Source organism: Parus major, chromosome 7, assembly GCF_001522545.3.
Source record: "Parus major isolate Abel chromosome 7, Parus_major1.1, whole genome shotgun sequence".
In the NCBI taxonomy this organism is placed as follows: Eukaryota; Metazoa; Chordata; class Aves; order Passeriformes; family Paridae; genus Parus; species Parus major.
Genome location: NC_031776.1, coordinates 34,147,727 through 34,172,726, shown reverse-complemented (window position 1 = coordinate 34,172,726; position 25,000 = coordinate 34,147,727). Strand labels below are relative to the sequence as shown.

General features: G+C 41.2%; 1 protein-coding gene across 3 annotated transcripts in view; it reads left to right on the top strand.

Annotated features, from left to right (window-relative positions):
- The window catches only part of ZEB2 (zinc finger E-box binding homeobox 2), a 114,734-nt gene that overhangs the window by 86,103 nt on the left and 3,631 nt on the right, over positions 1-25,000 (top strand). For all 3 annotated transcript variants that reach the window (XM_015634533.2, XM_015634535.3, XM_033516136.1), the window contains 6 exons: positions 2,811-2,882; positions 8,929-9,117; positions 9,812-10,026; positions 12,514-12,622; positions 13,509-15,478; positions 17,457-17,637. In XM_015634533.2, coding sequence (XP_015490019.1) covers positions 2,811-2,882; positions 8,929-9,117; positions 9,812-10,026; positions 12,514-12,622; positions 13,509-15,478; positions 17,457-17,637 — 2,736 coding nt within the window. The remainder of the gene's footprint in view (positions 1-2,810; positions 2,883-8,928; positions 9,118-9,811; positions 10,027-12,513; positions 12,623-13,508; positions 15,479-17,456; positions 17,638-25,000) is intronic.

Below are 25,000 nucleotides of genomic sequence, written 5' to 3'. Positions count from 1 at the left end.
GTTTTAGACAGACATATTACATTTGGTCAGATGTGCTCCAAATAGCGAGGTGCTCTCCAAAAAATAAACCAGCAAAGCCCCCACTTAGGATCCATTCAGATTAAATAAATGCTGAGCGTGTGTTTGTGGATCCTCTGCCTCATCTGCACACGCAGGGCACTGTCCTGCTTTTATTCTGGCTCCCACACCCAGAGCTTTGCTCTGGATTTACAGCAGCAGCCCTGGATATTCAGAGTTTATATTTTACCGAATTAATGCTGAGAGGAAGAAAACTCTGTGAATATATATTGGTTTTTTGTTTGGTCGGGTTTTTTTAAAGAAAGACAGAAAGTGCGGGGTCACAGATTTTAGGAAGAGGGCAGGTTTAGGTAAAGAAAAGTCATGTTTGAGTGTCACAATGCTAGAGGTTAAATTGTGCAAGAGTCAGCTAAACAAGAATTAAAATGTACATGAAAAATTGCAGCGTGTACCCTGGTGACCTGCACAAAGTGAGAAGCAGAGCAGAGCCTTCATGAGCCTTGAATAATTTTTGGGAAGCAACTAGACACTGTAACTTCTCTTTACCACAGAAGAAAATGGCAATGAGGAAGGAAGTGTAGCAAAAAATCTTGAACATTACCACTATTATGCAAAAAAAAAAAAAAAAAAAGAAAAGAAAAAAAAAGCTGTTAACTGTTTTCCCCTTGCTGACTGGGTAGACTTGCCCTCAGATGGAAAACTTCTGATACTTGTGACTCCTTACTACCAGAAATCACATGAGATGATCAAGGAAGAAAATCACAATGGCTATATTTATATCGAAGGCTGAACTTCTCAGAAACACTGTACCTTGATTAAAATTTCTGGGAGGCTGCAATAAAAATATCAGATGTGAGACTGGCTCAGCAGATCAATTATCATAATTGACAACATTTTATTAATACATATTGAACTCCTAAATGTTTTGGACGCAAGATAACCCCGTGAAAATGATCCTTAGAGAGGCAGAATGCCAGATCTGGGAAAAGAATCAAGGCTGGCTTGTCTGCTGTACAGTTTAAACAAATATTTTTCATCTGGTCTGCATATTCTATGCTTTTGTACAAATTTAGCATCTGTTTGTACCTGCATATTTTAACTTAAGAGCTTTCATTAATTTTTTTTCTCTTTTTTTAAGCTTCAAAGCCATAAACATGTATATTTATACCACAGTATTGTACGAGGGTTGTAAAGCTCTGAATTAAGTCATTCTGTGCCTTAGTTTTGATTAGAATGATACAATTAGAACCTGTTATTCTACCAACTAATTACTTGTAGAGTGTGACATCTGAAGAATACTACAAGATTACAAATTTAGGAATGAACTGAGAATGTGCTCTGTTTATATTATTCCCCTATCTTCAGTCAAATCATTGTCATGGAAATGGATTAATACTGGGCCAGTCTCTGTCCTCATCAAAATCTTTCTCACCAAAAAAAAAAAAAAAAAAAAAAAAAAAAAAAAAAAAGAAAAAAAAAAGAAAAGAGTAATAAAAATTTTAATGCTTCATGTATCAATAACATTTTAATAGCATGCTTTGATCTTCTTGCCAGTCTATCACTTGATTGGCCGAGCAGCATCCATCTTCCTGAATCAGCATCGACTGGTGTTTGTTTCTGGGAAATTCTCTCCTTTTTTAAAATTTATTTGGTCATTGTTGAACCACTTCTGGGTGCCTTGTGCCATTTTATTTCTTGCAAGTGCATCTCAGTGAATGATTAAAGGAGATTTTTTTTTTCTCTTAAATCTCAAATACTAAATTCTCTCACTTAAAAAAATAAAAGGAAAGGGAGAGGTTGTGTGTTTGTGCAAGTCTTCAGATAGAGAAAGGCTGGCATTTAGAAGTTGAAAAGGCGAGAGAAAAAGCTCTGTATATTTTTTTTTTGCCTGTGAAAACCCTTTGGAGGGTTTAATCCTATCCAGGCTGCATGTGTGAATACCTGTTGCACAAGAACTAACAAATTAGCAGCAAGAAACCAAATTTGACAGGCAGTGCCAGGCAGGCTGAAACATCCAGAAAAATAAGTATTCTCCCCTGTGATGGAGCCTCTTCTAAAAGCTATTTTTATTCACTCTGAACCCCCAGGTTCGTGGAAAGTGAACCGATCCATAAAAATACACAATAAATAATTTTACACATATCATGCTCATTTGCATGTGAATTAGCCCAGTTTATGGCCATAAAGGCAGACTTTGTCAGTGCACAGAAGATGCAAACAAGTAGTAGGGGCAGAGAACTGCCCACAGTTGAAGATTTGTCACATTTCTGCACCACTCAATGTTAATACTTGCTGTGCCTCAACGAGGTTAAAATGACGGTGACAGCTCAGATCTGTGTGGTGATAGATAGATAGAGAGGGAGATACAAGCTCTTACATCTTCCTTCTGCATTTGCATCATTTTCTTCCAGGTATAGATCTCACAGTGTCTGTTAACTGATTATTTCTCTTAAATAAGTAGGAAAAAAAATAAAAAGAAAAAAAAAAATCCCTTTTTTCTCACCCGACTGCTTATTAGATTTGATATTGGGAAAAGCCCTTCATTTACTCTGAACAAATAGTTCTGTTTTCCACCACTTGCTGTCATGTTTAAAGTAAATAAGTTCTCGTCCCTCCAGCACTGCTGAACTCATTCACTTCCCAGAACAAAGCCATTGTGTAGAGGTCCACAACAGCCCCTTTCTCTCCTTCCCCGAGCGGGATCTTCCCCGGCACCGCAGTGTGCTCCCCAGCTTTGTGAGCCATTCATTCACCAGTGCCAGTGCTAAAAGTGTGCATGCTTTATTTCACAGAAGAAATGAAGGAAGATTATGACACTATGGGGCCTGAAGCCACAATTCAGACCACTGGAAACAATGGTACAGGTAAGGCCTTGCATGGAGTGAGCATCACTTTTCTTTGGGATCACAGAGTTAGCTGTGCATGGAGAGTGAGAGTGACAAAACAATCTGTTTGTTGTTTTCAGTTATTGGAAAATACTGACATAATTCTCCTGGTTTTTAATTTCCCTCCCCTCCCAACTTGATCCTGAGAGTGCAGTGACCAATCCATGCAGTGAAGAGTCCTTGCTATCCCTCCTGTGTCCCACAACATTTTATCCCCAACTCCTTGTAGCTGCATCCTTGGGAGATAGTTCTGTGCAGTGTGAGGAAATGCTTTCCCAGGCAGGGTGAACCTTGGACAGTTTAAAGTAGCTGGGCCAAGGTACAGTGGCCTTTTAATAAGAGAGGCTGTATAAAGAGCTCGATAATAGGATGGGGTGCACCCTCCTTGGCAGCCCCAGATTTGGGTGGTGCACAGAGTAAACTGCTTCAGAGATTGAAAACATCTTGTCATCAAGACACACAGAAACCCCTTACATAGATCTATAGACACACACACTTAAGATGCATATTTATGAGATTATAATATTTCTGGCAATTTTCTTTTGTTTTTTTACCACTTTTTACATCTCTTTCTTTCCCCTCTTCTTAGAAATCAATGCATTTGATGGCAAAAGAACTGTGACAAAGATATTTAGCAGGCATCACCTCTGAGCCATCTCTCTTTTGCTCTAGCAGAGAAAACCAGCAAAAGGTTTCTGTTGCTATTTTCTAATCCAAATGAATTCAGGGGTTTGCCATGTTCTTTCCAAAGGCCCCACTCTATCCTCAGCACAGCTGAATGCCATACATCACCCAGTGTTTGTTCTGCATTTTGTCACAATTTGAGATGTTGCAGATAGATTTACACAGCTAAAAGGAAGAGTTTTCTAGTATAAGTACATTTCTATGCATGCCATTATGAAATTTAGTTCATAGGTAATACTCTCCACAAATATTACTGTAAAAGGTGGTACCAAAGTCTCAGTAGGATTTTATTACTCACACTTTCCTAATGTTGGTAACACCCACATAAAACCCCAGTGCTCTTATTAAGCAACACAAGAAATTTACTTTATCATTCTTGAGGGGGAAAATAATAGGAAAATAAAACCATGTCACTGCTTACTTTATCCATTAGATTTATTATGCATGAAAGGAGGGTGGCACCAAGGCACAGTTCATCATTACCTATGTACTGAGTGATGTTGCTGTGCAAAACTGGCTACATATGTATTTCAAAACCTTATTTTATTTCCAAGAGACGGCAATAAAGTGACAAATTGTGCTTAGCACTTGGAGAAACAGGATTTTAAAAGACATCTGATTCAGAAACAAGGCTTGATGGTTATCTGAATTACCATTACCAGAGCCTTTGAGGTCCCCTATCAGTCCGTGTGACTTCCTTTGTACATATTTTCCCTACCATAACAGGCCTTGACTCTTTCATGATTGCAATGTAGTCTGCTTGAAGGGGAAGACTTCATGTCTTCTTAGTCCCTTCCCTTCCAGTATCTGCTGTCCTTGTCTGCCAGCTCATCGTCAGCACCACAAAATCTCTCTGGGGGTGCCACTGAGCTCTGGCACAGCCCCACTGCTAACCAGGAGTGGGGTCCACGGGGTGTCCTGCCTCTACTGGAACCAGTTTTCCATGGAGGAAATAAGGGTTACCCCTACCCAGCTTGATGCACTGTAAACTCATGGCTCAAGGAGTGTTTTGCATTTACGTGGACTGATTTAAAATGCAGGAGCTTCTTTGTGTGTTGCTTCTATCAATTCCTTCCCCAAATGTCCTGTGCAAGTCCCAGGCACCTCTTTACTCCAGCTATGATTGGGAAGCTTGCTCAAATAACATCACAAGTTGCTCTGAAAATGTTTAATTCAAGTCTTTTTTCACTGAGGTGTTCAGAGCCTCTTTCAGTGGAGGCTGATGCCTTGTCAGGTTGGGTAGAATATATTTCTTTAGTTGCTGCAATCTCCATAGGGTCTTGAGAGCAATGTCAGATTACCTAGGCATAATAAATGCTCTGATATATTAAATGCTTATGCCAATATTTTCACCTGGAGTGGGAGATTCCAGGTGGCTATGAGGACCCGTAGTTTCCTTTATTAGGAGTAAAAGATCCCTTTCGTGCCCGGTGAGGTGCCTCAACCATTATTTAACAAGGAAAGGGAAGAAATCAGTCCCTGAGCTGTAGGAGATCCTTCCTGGATAGTCTGGGAAGTGTTCAAAATTTTCTTCTTCAGCCTCACTATAGGCTTTGGGTGTTTTGCCTCAGTTTTCCCTGCAGGTTATAGGGGATCTAAAATTGATGTTCAATTAAGTAGCTCAGGTGAGGCTGAGACTCGACCCAATGAAAGCATACATCTAACCATTCTGTAAATGAATGCAATATCTGTGGTGCACTTTTAGCATCCAATTCTCTGCAAAATATCATTAGTAGAGAAAGAAAACTAAAAGAAAACGTCTCCATTATTAAATTATTCTGCTATTGTCAGAGTGGCCACTTCCTAGTGGTATTTAAAAGAGATGTGTTGTTATCTATATATTAACCAGCTGCATTTTTATGAGCCATGGAAGCTTCATGGTGAAAAAGCAGAAGTGACCATTAGGGTGAAAATTTAGGATTTTGGTCCTGCTAAATGAATTTGTAAATATTTCTGAGGATTTCTGCAATAGGGACTTGAAAAAGTGATGTTTGGCAGAAGAGGTTTTTAAAATGTGAATGAAGAAATTCTTACGGTTTATTTTATTCTGCCTTTTATGGTTATTGCAACTGGGATGCTTGCAGAGAATAGATTAACAAAATTCCTGTAAACAAACAGAAAAATTTTCCTGGTTTCGATTAGTAACATCTGACAAAATTCAAGTAAAGATCTCAACATAATTTAAAGAAGGGAAAGAAAAACTTTCAGGGGGAGGAAAACAGAACCAAAACTTGGCAGGTTGGAGGACAGGCCGTTTTCAGGCTGTAATCTGTGTGTACCAATGAGGGCCTCTCACTTCCTGGCTAATGAAGGCTGTGGTTTTATTAGCTTTGTTTGCGATTAAGGGCAGCTATCACCATCTCACAGGACAAGTTCCCACACAAAATAACTGGTCTCCCAAGCTCCTTGGACCTCTCTCCCACTTTATCTTGAAAGCTCCTAAATGCCTCCAAAGATAGCTTTCCTTAATGTGTTTTATTTTTATGTGACACAGCCACATCAGCTTTTGGAGCTGAAAATATTTCTGCTCTCCAGGCTCCAATAATTAATTTAAAAAAGACTTATTTGGTGAGGTCACCCACCATAGATCTCGCTGAAATTCTTGCCTCGCAGGAGGGGTTGTGCAGTGTGTGTGCAATATCAGCCCACAAGGAGACTGGGAACATGGCTTTGTACGTGGAAAATAAATCAGGGCATGGAGGGGGGAAGCAAGCCTTCCACCCAGAAGTCAAGAGAGAAACCTAATGGTTGTCAGATGGGTGTTTTTAGTACCTCTGGGTGAGCTTCCAGCCATGTCTGAATTGCCAGTAACGTTCCTGGTGAGAAACCAGACCCACATGGACACCCTTCACTGTTTGTGTTAATCTGCAGCATTTCAGCACTGGTTGTATTGCTTCAGTGAAGGATCTATCAGCTTTTCCACTAAATCCCCTTGTTTTTAGGGGTTTATAATATAGACATAAACATTTGCTTTAGCTCCTGGATTGCATGCACAGACATAGAAGCTAAATAATCCTAAGAATTAGGAAACCAAGTAATATTGCAGCAGTCTTCCACAGCCTGTTTGATCAGCCTCCAGATAAACTTGGGGGCACAAAGGAAGAACCTCATTTGGGTTTGAGTTGGGGATGGAAGCTCCTAATGTTAACTCAGGCCTTGCTTGGATCCTAATCCTATAAATGCAGTTGCAAACTCCAAGTTCCCCTAGTTTACCTGGAGGAGAAAAGGGACACATTGAACCATCCTATGGAGCCATTCCATTTCTCTTTTCTGGAGAAAAACTCCCTCTCCTTGCTTCACAGGTAGCACTTATTGGCTCTGGGCCTAGATTTGCCAAAAATATACTCGTTTTCCTTGGATCCATTGCTAAGACAAGAGAGGGAGTTTGGGCAGTGTTAAGCCAGAGGGTAGATGATCTTGTAGCACTGGGAAGATCTAGGCATAAAAGGGGAATGAAAAGTTAGATTTATAGCATAAAAAGTAAAGCCTCAGCTTTTTCTTTTTTTCTGATAAAAACAAGAAGTCCTACACCTACTGTGATGCTCTTGTGCATAAGGTGTACTCAGTAACCACCATTTTGTTATATTTCTCTCCCAGAACAAAATGGAGGTAAAGTACTCTGTCTTCTTCTCCACACTCACACCCCCCTTCTCTAGAAGCTGCTTTATTTTGGGGTTGAAAGAGGAGAACTGTTTCTCATGCTGATAGCAAATGGTAACTGGAGCTGCAGTAGGACCAAGAGGAGCTCTGTGGTGGTATAGCTGTTCACTACAGAACCACTGTGATAGGAACAGAAGTTTCCTTCCAAAACCAGAGTCCCATGCCCTGTGCCATTTGGTCACTGTCACTAAAATACTGCAAAACTGTTGAGAAGCTGCTCAGCTCATATGAAAAATAGGGCATATTTGTCTCAGCCAGAGGATTTGATTTTATCGGCTAAAGGGATGAGGTTTACAGAGACGGATATCTACTTTTATCGATGACGCCGAGATCAGAGCTTCAAATCAGGCACTGCAGGCTCCCAGTTGCACCCCAGTCAGAGGTCATGTCTCATTTTCACTCCCAGTATCACTGCCTTGCATTTTCATAGGAAACTGAGGCAAAGCATTTACCCATTTCTAAATACCAAGGAGCTGGTTGGTCTCCCATTTCCAGTGGTTACAAACCATAACCCACTTGATTTCCATGTGTTCATTCTGTGCTGTTCCCTGACATCACTGACAGCAGAATTGTCCTGTTTACTATTTTACTTTTACATGAACTCCAGAATAGTTCATGGTGTTTCCTCATTTTCTTATTTCACCTCAGCATAAATACATTAAAAAATTAATCAATCATAAGCTGTTCTTTTAATTTATGGTCAATTAAAAACAAGTATCGTTAGTTCCCTGCCACCAACTGTGTCTTTCAATACTTGTTAATAAACAAAGAAACACAATTTAGAGGAAGAAAATCATAATCTCTTTTTTTTCCCCTTTTCTAGTATAATTATATTATTATTTGTCTATTACATCCCAGAGTTTTAAGATCTTTCCTGTAAGCAGTGCTCATACTTGGAGGAGAAAAGCACATTTCTAGTAATAGGATGCTGTGTGGCTGAGCACATATTATGTTTCATGAACATTGCATGGAAAATAAAAAATTGAGGTTACATTTAAAGAAAAGAAGGAGAACTCTTGTATGGACTGTCAAAGTGGTTTTTGGGCTTGGTGGCCCTCTTATGTTCTAAACCATGCGGTTCTATTGTAGAAATCATGAAGCAGTAAGTTTTTAAAACAACCCATTCTCTCATTATAAGTTAATTTATCAGGGAGGAAAGAAAAAGCAGGAAGATGTGAGCAGTTTTCTTCTTGTGCCTGTCAGAGAGCAGCCTGAGGCTGTCTCAGAAATGTTTGGTCTTTTACTACCTGTAACTGCCTTCCACCCACATGGAGACTTGTCCCGGGGTCTGTGGGATCCAGGGGCAGCTGAGCTCAGCCCTGTAGGTTGAGCTGTGCTTATGCCAAAAGCTGTGGGACCCCCAGGAGCCCCGTGAAGGTTGTTCAGGTTCCAGCAATGAAAGATTACCTGCATTACCCAAGCCTCATAAACTTCTCCAACTGCCCTGTAGAGCCCCATGTTCTTGTTAATTTAACTGCCCGCCCTCACTTCCATCCACACTGGTGGAAAGCCCACATTAATTTTATTGGGAGCTGGAGCAAGGCCGATGAGAGCAAAGATCCAGCTGCAGCCCCAGCCTTGTAGCTCCAGTACATCTGCTCAACTTCTAACACTGTTGATTGGCCCAAGCTCTCTGGGACGATGCACTCAACCACCCTTTCTTCTCCCCCTCTTATTTTAGTGAAGAACGCAAATTGCACGTCGGACTTTGAGGAATATTTTGCCAAAAGGAAACTGGAGGAAGGAGATGGGCATGCAGTCAGCATAGCAGAGTACCTGCAGCGCAGCGACACAGCCATTATTTACCCTGAAGCCCCTGAGGAACTGTCTCGCCTTGGCACTCCAGAGGTCAATGGGCAAGAAGAAAATGGTGAGGCTGTAATTCATTTTTAGCCAGTATCCTGACCTCGTGCAGCTGTTGCAATTATAAATGCACTACATGCCTGGGTGTTTACCTTAAAAATTGAAGAACAGCTGCAGCGGCATGGAATTTCATGAGCAAAGATTGGGGCTGTAATTTCAGTGTATTGTGATTTTTTAGTCAGCACATTTGTATTATTTGGTGGGTGAACTGAGGAGCTGAATTTAAACAGGAGAAAGGCTGCTGCTCTTCTTGGGAGTTTGGGAAGTTTTAATAGAGTTTTAACACAACAAAAGACAGTAGCCAGCCTATTGCTCTCCAGCGCCTTGATAAATAATTGGAGAAGAGTCAGTAGGAAGGATTCGGTCAATGGCATAAGTAACGTAATGAGCTGGGGCTGGAATGCAAATTGCCAATTGATCAGGAAAAGTATTTCTTAGTTTTCCAGCCAGCCAGGTCTGCGGGAGGAGTGATGCCCATAATTAATTTCCCGGTGGGGTCCGGAGCGGGCCCTGCGAGTCTGCCGTGGGCGTGCGCGGGTGCCGGTGCCTCCCGCCGCCGGTTGGAAGCGCCGTCCCTCCCTCCCGGGCAGCAGATTGCGGCGATTCCTCTCATACCATCCCGGGCAATCAGCCCATGAGCTGCCATTGATTTGCTGACCTTTTGGCCTGCCTCTCTTTCCCCCCCCCATCCCGGGGCGCAGACCTGCCACCTGGAACTCCAGATGCCTTCGCCCAACTGCTGACCTGCCCCTACTGCGACCGGGGCTACAAGCGCCTGACGTCCCTCAAGGAGCACATCAAGTACCGCCACGAGAAGAACGAGGAGAACTTCTCGTGCCCTCTCTGTAACTACACGTTTGCCTACCGCACCCAGCTCGAGCGGCATATGGTGACACACAAGCCAGGGACAGATCAGGTGGGGGGCTGGTTTTAAGTGATTTCCTTCTGTAATAACCCCTTAGAGAAACGATATTGCTTTGATTGGCAATCATTATTAATTTTTCATGGCATTTTGAAGATGCAGATCTTTTAATGGTAATAGCTTTAATTGAGGTCTAAATGATTTTTTGATGGTCTCTTCTAATATGATTTAATAGTCTTATGTTCACGATCGAATGAGTGTGTTAATTTCTAATTTAGAAATTTTATTTGCACTTTAACTTGACTTTAGTTTCGTTTTTATGTTCCTCAAAAAGTGAATGAAACTGTAGCATTTTAATTATACATTATTAAACATCTCAGCAATTTTAATTCCATTTTTCACCTAGTTTTACTTTGCAGTGTTGCAAATAGGAGTTCCAAGACATACTAAAAGATCTGCTAATATTTTTTCATTACTTTTTGAGTAACCTTTTCAATCACATGAAATTATGCGTATTTTGTATAATCGTTTGTTAGACATAATTACACATTTTGAGAAGAACTCTTCCGACAGTACATATAGGCTATCATTTGTGATTGTGCCACTAGAATTGGGCATTGCTCTCATTTGTGTAGCCCGGCAGCGTATCTGCAATAAATCAAAGCCCTTTTTTCCTCGATGGGGTACGTGTAATATTATATCAGTGCCACATTTAAGGAAATGCTGGTGTCTCAAACAGGTGACTGAGCTTCCCTAGCGCTCCTAGATGGGCTGGCAATAGACCTGCGCCACAAAATTCTTTACACACCAGCAGGAAAACTGCTCCTAGCTGGAGAATTACTTCTAAAAACCCATCTTAAAGAGGGCTGTAAGGGAAACTCAAATGACGTGGTTCAAAGTTGAACAAATAGATGTGGGCATTGTGTCAAATTATAAAGGATTTAAGCCGGATTTATTTTTCTTAAAAACCTGAAAATCACAATCATCTGTATTTCTCTTGGTAGGTTTCTCAGCAGAAGGTAAATTCAGTTAGGCAAACACACATCTTCCTAATCACACAATTTTTGCAATTAGCATTTTTAAGAGAACCGTATCTTTTGCTTGATCTTAAATCAATATAAATGACTCCAAAGCACTTTCTCCTATTCTTTCCTTCCCATGACTTTTCCAGTAGACAAACACATTTTCCCATGTATATTTTTCCTAACCTGATACACTGTAAGGTTCTTCCTTTTGCCTCGTATCATTAAAAACACCAGGGGAGGGAACAAAACCCGCCTGGATATTTATCCAACGTAACTGCCTGAAATTTCACATGCGAGAGCGCGCTGGTACTGGCGCATTATGAATGGTAGCTTTGGTGTTGAAAAGTCCCCTCATTTGCTCATGGCATTTACAATTAGTAAATTAAAATGATTGTATCATATTAACAGTGGCACAACTAAAGTTTATAGTAGTCCTCAGAGGGCGATGGGGGGAGACAAAACAGCTGTTGCTGTTTGTTTATGCAACTCAGCAACATATGAGCGCGGGTCCCTCAATGGCGCGCGGCGGGCTGGGCTCTGCTTGATCTTTGAAGGTTGCTGCTGTTTGAACAAACCTCCCTGTGTCCCATGTAACACCATCTGTCTCGCCAGGAATGTGGGAAGAGGCAGCACACCCTCGCAGTTGTCATACCGTTTCGGCGCTGCCTTTTTTTTTTTCTTTCCTCCCCCCCCCGCCCCGTTTTTTTCCCCCTCCCTGCTCCTGCAAAAGGCTTTTGTGTCGCAAAAGGCTGACCTCCTACCTTGAGCATCCAGAATGATTGGATACCACTATATTATCAAGATAAAAATTATTTTTTAATTAATTTTTTTTTTCCTCTCCAAATTCAAAGCCATGGGGCTTTCCTTGTTTGTTGCAAAAAGGTCAGCTGCCTTTGATTATATCTTTACACCACTTTTAACTTTCAACTTTCCCTCGCCCCTCAGAAGAGCACTGGGGGAAAACATGGCACGAAAGGTAGCTCAAGTCTTTCCTGCTGCTCTGTGATTTTAAAAAAACATTTCCAGCAGCAGCTTATGCTGAAGATGCAGTCTCTCCTGCTTGATAATGAATTAAATCTTACACGAAATGCCACTAACGACAGTGTTTCTCTCTTTCCTCCACATGCAGTAAACAGAATTTTTAAACAAGCTGAGTCCCACATGTTCAGAATCTGCTAGGAATATTAAGAGCCACAAATCTTCTTATAAAACTGTTTCCCTCATTGTAAGATACCTTAAAGCAACACATTTCTGATGAGAGACTTAGGAAATAATTCTAAAGCAAATATCGAATGCTCATGTGAAAGTACTTTCTCATTTGTTTCGGTTTACTGCCAACATTTTGATTTTTATTGCAACACTGATGAGACAAATAAATGTACATGCAGACCTTGTGGTCCGCTTGACGAATTCAGAGTCACATTAATTTAATTTTTGTCTTTAAGCTTGAAATTCATGGTTTCTCTTGCATAAAATTCATGTTGGTATCTCTTATTTTTTCTTCTTTTCCTCCCAGCACCAAATGCTGACCCAAGGAGCAGGCAATCGCAAGTTCAAATGCACTGAGTGTGGCAAGGCCTTCAAATATAAACACCATCTGAAGGAACACCTGCGAATTCACAGTGGTGAGTAGCGGAGGTGCTGGTGTGCTCATTTGCATTTTGTTTAATTAGCTGAGTTTTAAAGACTGCTTAAAATTTACACAGTTCTGCTTCTGGCTTCTTGGAGCTACCAAGGTATTTCATAAGTGATATCTGAGTCATCCTCATTTATCATGCTGTTAATACCATGGTCTCGCTAAAAGATTTGGAAATAGTAAAGCTTCCTGCAAATAATAAAGATTGTTAGGCAGTTTGAGCTCAGAAGCCTTCATTCATTGCTGTGCAGTGGGAACCTGAAGAGTCCATTATATTTTCCAAAATAAAAAGTCCCCCTGAGTGAAATACAACTCATATTCTCAGATAACAAGAAACTGCCAAGCCTCTCAGATTGAATGACTTGGGCATTTTGGCTCTCCTACTTGATGCAGAATTCAGCACACAAAATGACACCAGGCTCAGTCCAGGCACAAACTGATGTGGAGGTTCTAACATCAGGACTCAGTTTCTCATGCTGGTGCTCGTATCTGGTGAAAATTACATTTTGGGGGAGAAAAATAAATAAATAAACAAATCAAATTTGAACTGTCTTGATTTTATTTGGCTCTCTTCCCCACAGGGAAGAGAAGTCACTCCTGTGACTTGCCCTGGTCAGTCTGGACCCAATCTCACACTTTGATGGATGTTGCCACCTGGAGACCCTGGGTCCATACTGACCTCAAAATTTGTAGAAAGTAGCAGGTAAAGCAGTGCTTGTGTGTGGCCATGTCCCTATGCTCCTATGAAATTCTATAATCAATATTTCCCTATTAATCACTGGATACACAGGTGATCAGTTAGATACCAAATGCAATCTCTTGCAATTAAAGCAGCAAGAATGATAATTAACATTTGGTTTTAATTATCATTTTAGGTGAAAAACCATATGAGTGTCCAAACTGCAAGAAACGTTTCTCCCATTCTGGCTCCTACAGTTCGCACATCAGCAGCAAGAAGTGTATTGGTTTAATCTCTGTAAATGGCAGAATGAGAAACAATATCAAGACGGGTTCTTCTCCTAATTCTGTATCTTCCTCTCCTACCAATTCAGCCATCACACAGCTGAGAAACAAGCTGGAGAATGGCAAACCACTTAGTATGTCTGAGCAAACAGGCCTACTGAAAATTAAAACAGAACCACTAGATTTCAATGAGTACAAGGTTCTTATGGCCTCACATGGGTTTAGTGCAACTAGTCCTTTTATGAATGGTGGACTTGGAGCAACCAGCCCCTTAGGAGTTCACGCGTCTGCTCAAAGTCCAATGCAGCACTTAGGTGTAGGGATGGAAGCACCGTTGCTTGGGTTTCCTGCGGTAGGCAGCAATTTAAGCGAGGTGCAGAAGGTCCTACAGATTGTGGACAACACGGTTTCCAGGCAGAAAATGGACTGCAAGGCTGAAGAGATCTCCAAGTTGAAGGTTTACCATATGAAGGATTCATGCTCTCAAGCCGAGGAACAAGGAGTTACCTCCCCCAATATTCCCCCCGTGGGTCTTCCAGTAGTAAGTCATAATGGTGCCACTAAAAGTATTATTGACTATACATTAGAGAAAGTCAATGAAGCCAAAGCTTGCCTCCAGAGCTTGACCACAGACTCGAGGAGGCAGCTCAATAACATTAAAAAAGAGAAGCTGCGAACCCTAATAGACCTGGTAACTGAAGACAAGATGATAGAGAACCACAATGTATCCACTCCATTTTCATGCCAGTTCTGTAAAGAAAGCTTTCCTGGTCCCATTCCGTTGCATCAGCATGAGCGTTACCTGTGTAAAATGAACGAAGAAATCAAGGCAGTCCTTCAGCCTCATGAGAACATGGTTCCCAACAAACCTGGAGTGTTTGATAAGCAAACCCTCTTTCTGTCATCAGTACTTTCTGAGAAAGGAATGACTAGCCCCATCAACCCATACAAGGACCACATGTCTGTACTTAAAGCATATTATGCTATGAATATGGAACCCAACTCTGATGAACTACTGAAAATTTCCATTGCTGTTGGCCTTCCTCAGGAATTTGTGAAGGAATGGTTTGAACAAAGAAAAGTCTACCAGTATTCAAGTTCCAGGTCACCATCACTGGAAAGGGCCAGTGCCAAGGTGGCGCTGGCTGCCACCAACAACACTGCCACTAAAGACTCTTTGTCAGCCAGATCTCAAATAAAGCCTGTGGACTCTATAACTTCACCATCTATAGCTGAACTCCATAACAGTGTTACTAATTGTGATACTCCTCTCAGGCTAACAAAACCTCCTCATTTTACCAATATTAAGCCAGTTGATAAATTGGACCACTCCAGGAGCAATACTCCTTCTCCTTTAAATCTTTCTTCCACATCTTCTAAAAACTCCCACAGTAGTTCTTACACTCCAAACAGTTTCTCTTCTGAGGAGCTTCAGGCTGAGCCATTGGACTTGTCTTTACCAAAACAAATGAAGGAACCCAAAAGTATTATAGCCACAAAGAACAAAACAAAATCTAATAGTGTAAAATTAGAACACAACAGTGTTTCTTCATCATCTGAAAACTCAGATGAGCCGCTGAACTTGACTTTTATCAAGAAGGAGTTTTCTAATTCAAATAATCTGGATAAAAGCACTAACCCAGTATTTGGTATGAACCCATTTAGTGCCAAACCTTTATACACAACACTTCCACCACAGAGCGCATTTCCCCCAGCCACTTTTATGCCACCAGTCCAGACCAGTATTCCTGGGCTGCGACCATACCCAGGACTAGATCAGATGAGCTTCCTACCACATATGGCCTATACCTACCCAACTGGAGCAGCTACTTTTGCCGATATGCAGCAAAGGAGAAAGTACCAGCGGAAACAAGGATTTCAGGTAAATGGTTTCAACTGTTTTCTCCTTCAAAAAGCTAGAATTCAGTATTTTGTGATATGCCTCTTAAAGAAGAAAAAGCCTGAAGTGACAGTCAACATTTGCAACAAAATTAGCAGAGTTTATTTAAGTCTGAACTTGGAAAGTCATGGTGGAGTAGGAAAATAAACTGCATTTAACTTAAGAGTACCTCTACTTGGATTCAGAAGCAGTATCAATTACTTTGAACAGGCATAATGACCTTTGTTCTGTTGAGTTCAGCCATTTCTCATTAGATTTGTATAGCAGTATAATAATACTAATGTTAATAATAATGTCCATAAAAAGTTGTATCCTAGAGAAAAAGAAAAGGAAACTTCATAGGGAAATTTATCTCTTCAGGGCATAACTACATTTCACCAAAGAGAAAAGGAGCAGTGGGAGACCCCTTTGGAGTCACCTGCATACTTGGACACAAAGTAGTTTCCCTCTAAGCGGAGGTCCACACAGCCTCATAGACACTGTAATCCACTGAAAGCCTTCAGAGCTCCCTTCTCCATATTTTTGGGGGATTGTTCACCCACCATTCATGGGGAAGTAGTCCTCTCTTCTCACTAATGTCGGGGGGATAAGAAACATTGGCCCATAGTCCCTTCCTTTGGGCTACCTACTGCTCTCTCCAGACTCTTAGTTCCTCTAATCCTGCCAGTCATCTGGAACAGCTTTGAAAAAAACCCGAGAGATTAAATGAAATTATTTGGAGAGGTAGCAGCCAGGGCCCTTAATCGCAGACAAAGTCTTTCCCTGGACATGTAATCTGGGTCAGCACTTCTTCGTGCCCGCCTACAACCCTCAATTCTTCCCTCAGGTCATCCCAGAGTCAACACAGGTGTAGCAAAGGATTTTGTCCCTTGAATGCCTGAAGAGAAGAGCAGCTCCACAGAAGTCTTGTACTTTTATAGCCTTTTTCTGGGTGTATTCAGATGTAATGTACAGAGTTTAGTTAAATGAGATTAACTGATTATAGATTAATAATTTTTTCTTACATTTGCGCCTGTTCCCCCATGTCCTATTACCGTCTATTAGTAATTTTACTGACTAGTAAATGTTTTATAGTTTCAAATGTGAAAATCAGGTACGGTTTTACATTACAGACTGTAATCCCTCTTTGCACAATAGGAGCATAAATAGCACTGCACCTCCATAACAGCTGTTCCACTATTCCAATTTACAGTACATCTGCCCTCTTTGTAAATGTATTTAAGCCTATTTAATCTTCTCTAATATTAATTAGTGCAAACCTAGTCTAAGAAAACTGAACTGTGTGATAGCAAATGGAAATGTATGTTATCATGCAAGTTTGCACTCTCTTTGGATCGAGACAAAATAAATATCAAGAAATTTAATAATTTACTGATCCACATTCATTATTGCTTAATGCTGAAGGCTGTTTTAACATAGATAGAACATTGATAAAAAGTGTTATTAATATTCCCTATTTCAAATTACAAAATTAAATATAAAAATATAGCTTGGAGGCCTTTAGTCGGGAGACATACATTTAAATGGATTGCATAATAATAACATTTGTACCTAAATATAAAATTCAATTAAAACCTTTCTACAGATACAGAATACATCCAAGTTTTGGAATTTTGAAAGGAATGATCCCTTAGCTGTTGCTTACATTTCCCTCTGTAAAATAATATAATACCTTTTGCTGGCCATGAAGAGCCTCCCCTTCACACTTTCTTGGAAGTATTTAGTGTTGATACGGTAAATACTGTTGGTTTGTGCAAACCACATTACTGCAGAGTGCTCAAAGACAGAAGGTTGGTTTGTATTTGGAAAGTATTTCCATGCTTTCCATCATGTGTAGTTTCATTATCCATATTCCTAAGCTAAGAGGGACCACTGAGGCGTGATTTTACCTTCCCTGGGATGGTTGGTGGGCAGGATTGGTGGTGGGAGCGGCTGTCGCTGACGAGTGGTTCCCTCACAGGGAGAATTGCTTGATGGAACCCCAGACTACATGTCCGGCCTCGACGACATGACGGACTCCGACTCCTGTCTGTCCCGAAAGAAGATCAAGAAGACAGAAAGTGGCATGTATGCGTGTGACTTATGTGACAAGACATTCCAGAAGAGCAGTTCCCTGCTGCGACACAAATACGAGCACACAGGTAGGGCAGCTGCGAACGCTGAGGGCAGGATTGAGGGTCATGCTTGGTTCTTCACAGTCTTTCATGAGTACATTTGTGCAGGTGCTGAGGCACTCAGAAAGTTATTTTGCTCTGTTCTGACGTATTTTTTAAATTTTTCTTGGTTATTTTCTTGGTTATTCTTGGTGGTTATTGCTTGGTGAAGGACAGTTGGGTGTGATGGAGTGAATGTTGATAGGTGCTATGGCAATCTTCATCTCTCAGGCATTTCATCTCATTCCCTCTTGAAATGAGACAGGCCCTAGCACTCAGAAAGAACTGCAACTTGGTCAGCACAAAGTCTGGCATGGGAAGGAAGAGTGACAGTGTTCTTGTTTCTTAGACACTATCTTACCCAGCTCCATTTAATCCAATAGGAAAACTGCCACTGACGTTAGCAGCATGAGACCTGGCTCTGGCCAAGTTATCTGAAAGTCGACAGCTCAGGGGGTTTCCTCTCGCTGTGGTTTTGCACACCAGCAGCACAAGCAGGTTGCAGTTCACTCTTTCACTTCCCAGTTAATGCCCAGGGAAGGTTCCCTTCTTTCCTGAGTAGGAAGTGATTTTTGTCTAGTTCAAGGAAGCTTGCCAAAGCTCACCACGCACTGTCAGCTTAAAAAATACTTTGGTTTGAAAAAGATCTTCCATCACACCTATGCTGGCCATGGTTCCCCTTACAGATAGTGCTCCCTTCCCCTCTGTCAGCCAGGACAGAGCTCTCTGAGGGCCACACATTGGCTCAGCATGTTTCAGTTAGGGGAAAATGGGACCGGAGCTTCCCAAATAATAGAGATATCAAATTATGTTGGACAAAGAGAAGGTGAATTATCATCTGAATTATTGCGCAGCAGGACATAAACCAAACTCCAACTTCCTAGAGTTAGAAAAAGTTTACTCAGGAGGAAACTTGCTTTAACTTTGAAAGCTGAGTCCCGCTTCAGGAAATGAAGCAAATCACATCATCCTTCAATCTCACCATGTGAGGGTAAAAACCTTATAGCTCTCTTTTAATACATCTTCCAGGCCCCACATAACCCTTTGGAATTTCACAGATGAAAAATTTACAATTCAGAAGCGGACTGTGCCTTTAAAACAAAATCCTTTACTTTGTTATTTTTCCTTCTTATACTTTTCTTCCAAATTTTAAGCTAATCCCACATAGGAAAATACAAAAGGAAGTTAAAATACACGTGGGATTAGGAAAGAAAATTAAAAGCAACATTTTGGACTAGATCAGCCAGTTCACTGGCAGAATGTGCTTCCCACTACATTATTCAGATCAAATTGTTTATTCAGTAGAAGAAGCTTTGAAGGCTTTACGTCCCTGCACCTTTCCTCTCCTGAATGATTTTATTACAGCCATCTGCAAACATTATGGTTTACTACACTACTACTGTAAAGCTCTTATGTTAGAACTGGCCTTCATATATATCGGGATCTGGGCATATGGTTGAATCCCATAAAGTTGGTAGTCCATAAGGTCGACAGACATATGGTTGAAAGGCTGAAAATTTGACAAGCTGAAATGTGTGCAATCACCTTGATTTGCAAAATAAACTGCATTCGTAATAGCAAAAATATGTTATGGTCTTGAAGTAGCATGGGAACCTACTGCCTAGAAAAATGCCACACAGCTGCAAGGCAGGGACTCTTCTCCTGCTTCTTTCCTCTGTCCCTTTCGGCTTCTAAACTTCACGTCCATCAGTTTTATGGGACTTAGCCTTATGATCCAGAACATGTATGGGGTGTCAGATTTAATACGCTAGAACTACAGCACATCATCAGGCTGGAGCCTGGCATTTAGGGACAGGAAGGATGGTCTTGTGGCAGAGGCACAGGCAGTGAGAGCGCTGCATTCTCCCCTTCCTCACCACAGACTTCCTCTGTGAATTACAGAAAATTGCTTCAGCTTTCTCTCACCTTCTCCCATCTTTGAAACACAGGGAAATGATACCAGCCCGCCTCTCTGGGGTGTTGTAAATATTAATTCATGATATTCTGCGATGGAGCTCACTGGATAAAGTGGGAAATACTATTATCAGGGATGTGTTTGCTTTTATGGGGCCTCAGTGCATCATGCCAGTGCTCGAGTGGTTGGGAGCTTTGAAGGGCTTGGCTGGGCCAGCCCCAGTACCTCATGCACAGCCTTCAGGAGGCACACTGCACTCACTGGCACTCTGGCTGATGGCTCAGGTGCATCTTAAGTGAATTTCAAATTAATTTGATATGTTTCAGGCAGAGCTTGTAATTGCATTAATAACATAGGTGTGAAACTGCAGTCCATGTTCAGTGGAAGGAACCAAATTGAAAGTAACACCCTCTTCTGCCTTTGGGGTCATTGTAAATGCAGGCCCAGGTTTTTCAAACAACTTTTTGAAACCTAAAAAAAGAGAAAAAAAAACCCCTTTTTTCTCAGGGTGTTGCTGTTTTCTGAGCAGCAGATCATGACCTGTTGTAGTTTCATTTAATACATGTTTTAGGAGGAATTGGAATGCTTCCTTGTCTTTCCTGGAGAAGCACAAAATCATGGATGTTGTTTATAACAATCTCCTTTTTTCTGTGTAAAAAGAATATCTGTGTTTTATTAGAACTTTGGAACAATCAGATTTTTATTTGTCACCCTTTCTCAAGGTCCATGTACCTATTGCAGCCAGTGATAGAACAAGGGTTAAAAGAGTCAGGCAGAGGCCCCTAAAAATTTATCACAGAGAAATCATTTCAAGTAAAACATTGACAGGTAAAACTACATAAGCTGTCTGAATTTTTGTTTATTGTTGATCAAGTGTTGTGAAGGAGAAAACAGGAATGTTTAGGTGTTGCAGTGGAGCTGAGTTTCCATGCCATGGCAAGAACAGGATTTGGCCAGTTCTTTTTGTCAACCCAAGAAGTTTTGGCAGGACCATGTGACCAGCCTCAGGACAAAGAACTCTGTGATTACCTCTGTACACCATGCCTGCCACAGCTGGAACACAGTAGAAAAAGGGCCACAAATTTCACAATCCATAGTTTTTAATTTGTGCAGTATTGGTGGTATTCTGTAATAGCTTTCAGCTTCATGGGGAGAAGTAAAATTTATTGTGTTACTGCAACGAGTGAATTGCATTGGTTCTGGCTCATCTGAAATTTAGTGTAGAGGCCACTGTTTGTTGCAGAACCAAATTCTGACAATTTAATTTTGGGATGCCAGTGAATTTTGAGAGGAGTTATGTGTCCCTCTTAGAGTTTGAGCTTCACAAGGTCCTGTTTCCTTAAAGCCAGGGGATGCAGCACTGTAATTAGGGTGCAGAGCATGGCAGGTAGCACAGGCATTCAGTGCTCACATGATGTTTCTGTGGAGTCTTACAGACTCATCCTAATTTGGACAGGCTGAAATTAGTTGAGCCAATATGGGATGTGTCTAATCTCAGATTTTTCCAAGCTGCTTAGCACAAGGTTCAAGACACTTTCCTTACGAAAGGTGAAGAAGGTGGTTGCCTTCATGGCAAAGCATTGGTGCTTCAGTGAGCAATAAATTCTTTGTTGCTGATAAGGAGGGAGCCAGGAGTGGGTGAGTGAGCAGGAGAGCAAACAGAATGGAGCATCTAGAAATACAGAAGTATCCTGGAACTTGGTCCAGAGATGGAGGAGTAAGGTGAAGGTTAATGTTTGTTCTGCCCTCGTCAACGCCCGTGTCTGCCACACACCGGCTTTGTTGTAGCTTCACAGGGGAACTCTCAGCACGCCTGCTCTGCAACAAAAGCTGGAAACAGTTTTTCAGAATCCTACCTAGAAATTTAAAATCCTTTCATTGTTGTTCTATATTACATCATATTCTATTTTATTACTTGTGCAGGCTGTCGAGGGCCTCATAGCTGTGCTAGGGCTTTCATCCTTTCCTTTTCCACTGTATATTTTATTTAGACCTCTTTTTTATTTTTGTAGCTTTCATGCTGATGCAAGCACTAGTTTTATTTCCAGATTGATTCTGTAAACTAAATATTGTTCTTGAGCCTGGTAGCAAATCAGCTCTCTCTGGCTAGTATTTTGAATTCCCAGCTTGGGAGTTTTCTTTATTTAGAGCTTGATTCATAAAAAATTTACATGCTATTTAAAGGTTATTTTTTCTTGCTTTACTCTGATACAAGTTTAGAATTCCCAATTTTACACTCAAATAAAGGAAAAAAAAAGGATATATTCTATGTTTGTGTCTGCAGACAAGGTCTCCTATTGAAAATGGAACAGGTGCAGCTTGGGCAATTATATATAAATTGCATTTATCTTGCACCTTTGACCGCTTTGCTATGCTCTGGCCACTAATCCATCTCCATTGGGACTACATCTAACATCCAAACCCCTGAGCAGCTTCAAAAGAACTGCCTTAAAAAAAAATAAAAACAAACTGTCACAAAAATATTTCCTTCTCTCCTCCGAAGAGTGGGATTTCTGTTTGTCCCCCTCCCATGGAAAAAAGACCCACTTGCCTTAGGCAAAGAATGGGTGATATTTAGTCTGGGACCAGTGACAGCTTGTGATCTGATGTCTTATGACTTTTATACCACTGCAAATGGGAAATGCACAGCTTTTCAGTCAAAGACTTTTAGCCCAGGAAGATCGAGAGATACTTACTATCTGATATGTTTTTGTTGTTGTCTTGTTTTAACAGAAATGCAATTTTAGAGACTTTGCAAACAGATTAGTTATAATTTCCCCTCTGTAGATTGAGCGTGGGCCCCCATGGGAACCTGTGTTTTGCAATGAAGGAAAAAAAAAGCCCAAACATTTCCTCTAGATATTTGAGAGAGATTTATCATCTAATTCCATTGCAAAACGTAACATCTACGTCACTGACAGAACACAAGTGTCTGGTGAGCCCTTCCGTGAGCTTCCTCGGGTCCATCTCTCCTAGCTCCAGCCCCCATGGATGACACGGGGGATCTCATGGATTGGATACAACCTGTGGGGTGGGATGTCAAATCTGCTTCCTTTTGACTTATCTCTATGGCAGTGATGTTATGAATGTTGTGACACTGCATGACAGTGCTCTAGGACAAGATGACGGCTTCAGAACGAACAAGAGTGGGTTAAGGTATTAGGATTGTAGACATTAGGGAGGTATTATTAGATATTAAGAAAGTCTTCACTGTGAGGGTGGTGAGGCTCTGGCCAGGTTGGACAGGGCTTGGAGCAACCTGGTCTAGTGCCTGTGGCAGGGGGTGAAATGAGATGTTCTTTAAGGTCCCTGCCAACCCAAACCAGCTGGGAATCCTATGGTTTCCTAAAGTTGTAGGTCCTCCTTATCCACCTACAATTGCAGGCTTATCCCCATCCCCAGTATAAAATACCTCAGTCCAGCTTTATTTTATGACCTACTAACACATTGTAGGGATTAAAGACTCATTTTAAATGGCTGAAATGCTGGGTTTTGCACATGAGGGGAAGAAAATAATTCTTCAAATATTCAGAAACCTGATACATTTAAAAACATATTTCAATTAGTGTTGTAACAGCTGCACACTGAGCACTGCTAAGGTATGTTGTGTGGTGTCTGAACAAAGAACTTTGCCCAAGCTGTCACGTTCCCTCAGATCAAAACTGAGGTCTTGATATGGATGTGGTAGACTAAATAGCTCTAGCATTGCCTTTTTAGTGCTAACATAAATTAATATGAAAATATGAAGTATTTAATCTATTAATTTCTAAATTAATTTATAAAATATGGATGATTCCCTGCAAGGCTGCATCTGTGTGGCAAAGCAGGCAAAGACTGAGGGACAAGCACATCCCCTAGTCTTTGGAAGGGTGGGTGGAGGCAAGTCTGGATGAGAGCACTGGAGGTGGTTGTCTTCTGTTTGAGGAAAAAAAGGCGCTGGGAGCTGGATGGAGCACAACTGTGGGGTGAGAATCATAGATGGAATGGTTTGGGTTTTGGAAGGGATCATTAAAAGACATCTAGTCCCTGAAATGACCATGGAAACCTTCAACTAGACCGGGTTGCTCAGGGTCCCATCCAATCTGACCTCAAATGTTTCCCAGGATGGGACAGAGAAGGGTGTAGTGGGCATCAAGATGTAGTGTGCCTTAAAAAAAAATCAGGGAATTCAGAGTAATGGAGAAGTGATGGTGAAGTGGAACAAGACAAGGGTTAGATTTGTCGATGTCAGGAAAAAGTAAATCAGAAGGAGGGACTGAGATAACGTGGACAGTTCAGTGAGGAGGACACTAAAAAGGTGCTGAGGACAAGCAGAAAGTCTGCAAGGAGTGAGAAAGAAACAAAATTAGCAATTATTGAGGTACTAGCGAGGGGACATCAATGTGTAACTCTGAGGGTAATCAGCAGGACAACTGGGTCAGGACAGAGGTTCATCCCATTGGGTGCTGGTAGCACTGGGAAAGCTCCCACCTCACTCGTGAAGGTTTTCCACTGGCAGTGCCGGGGTTTGAGAGCGCTTAGGCTGAGAGTGCTTTGGGATTTTAAGCTAATTTGAGTGAGTGACTTGATCGTGCTTAAATCTCCTGAGCTAAGACTCTGGGATTTCCCCTTTGTGGCTAAACTTGTGCCCTGAATCGCAGGTAGCTGACTCCAGCTCTGGATTTGGTGCACCCCTAGGTCAAGGCTGGATGTTGAAAGCCAAAATACATTTATAGCTCAAAGCCCAGTGTTTTGTTTGAGTTTGACTTTTAACCAACAGGTTAAATTGGCAGAAATGCAGATTTAGGAAACTGTTCGTCCAAGTAACGCTGCTATATTTCAATAGATCAAGTTTGAATTTTCAATTTTACTATAAAAGGAAATAAAGCAAAAAAAAAGAAACCTTGCATGTGTGCAAACCTAGGAAACTCTATTACAAAGAAATGCAGTCTGAGCCCTAATTTCCAGGCATCTACTAGCTTCCCTGTTACTTGGGTTACTTTAGCTGTGGTTTCTCCTGTATTTTCCTTGCTGCCAGATCTCCCCTTCATTTCATAACACAATTTTGGCTTCCTTGAGGATTCGTTAATCACACCTTATTAAATGTGAACTTTCACAGTGGGACTTGAAGGTAGCTGTGACTGGATAGAAAAGAAAAATTAGCATAGTCCTTGGTATTCATTCTTGACAACTTTGCAATGAAAGTGGAGTTTTTTCTTTGCCTGACTTTCTGTGCTCTCATATCCCAGTGAAAAAAATCAGATCAGGTTTATAAAGGAGCAGCTTGAGTTTTCCTGGAAGCTGAGATCCTTGAGTAATCAGAAAGCATTTATATTTTTTCCTGATGGATTTCCTTCCATGCTGGTGTTTCCTAGCCTTTTGCTCTTTGCTGGCAGTCCACCATACTCATCCTCTCCCCACTTCTGCTTCTTTAAAATTAAAGAAACATCACACTTT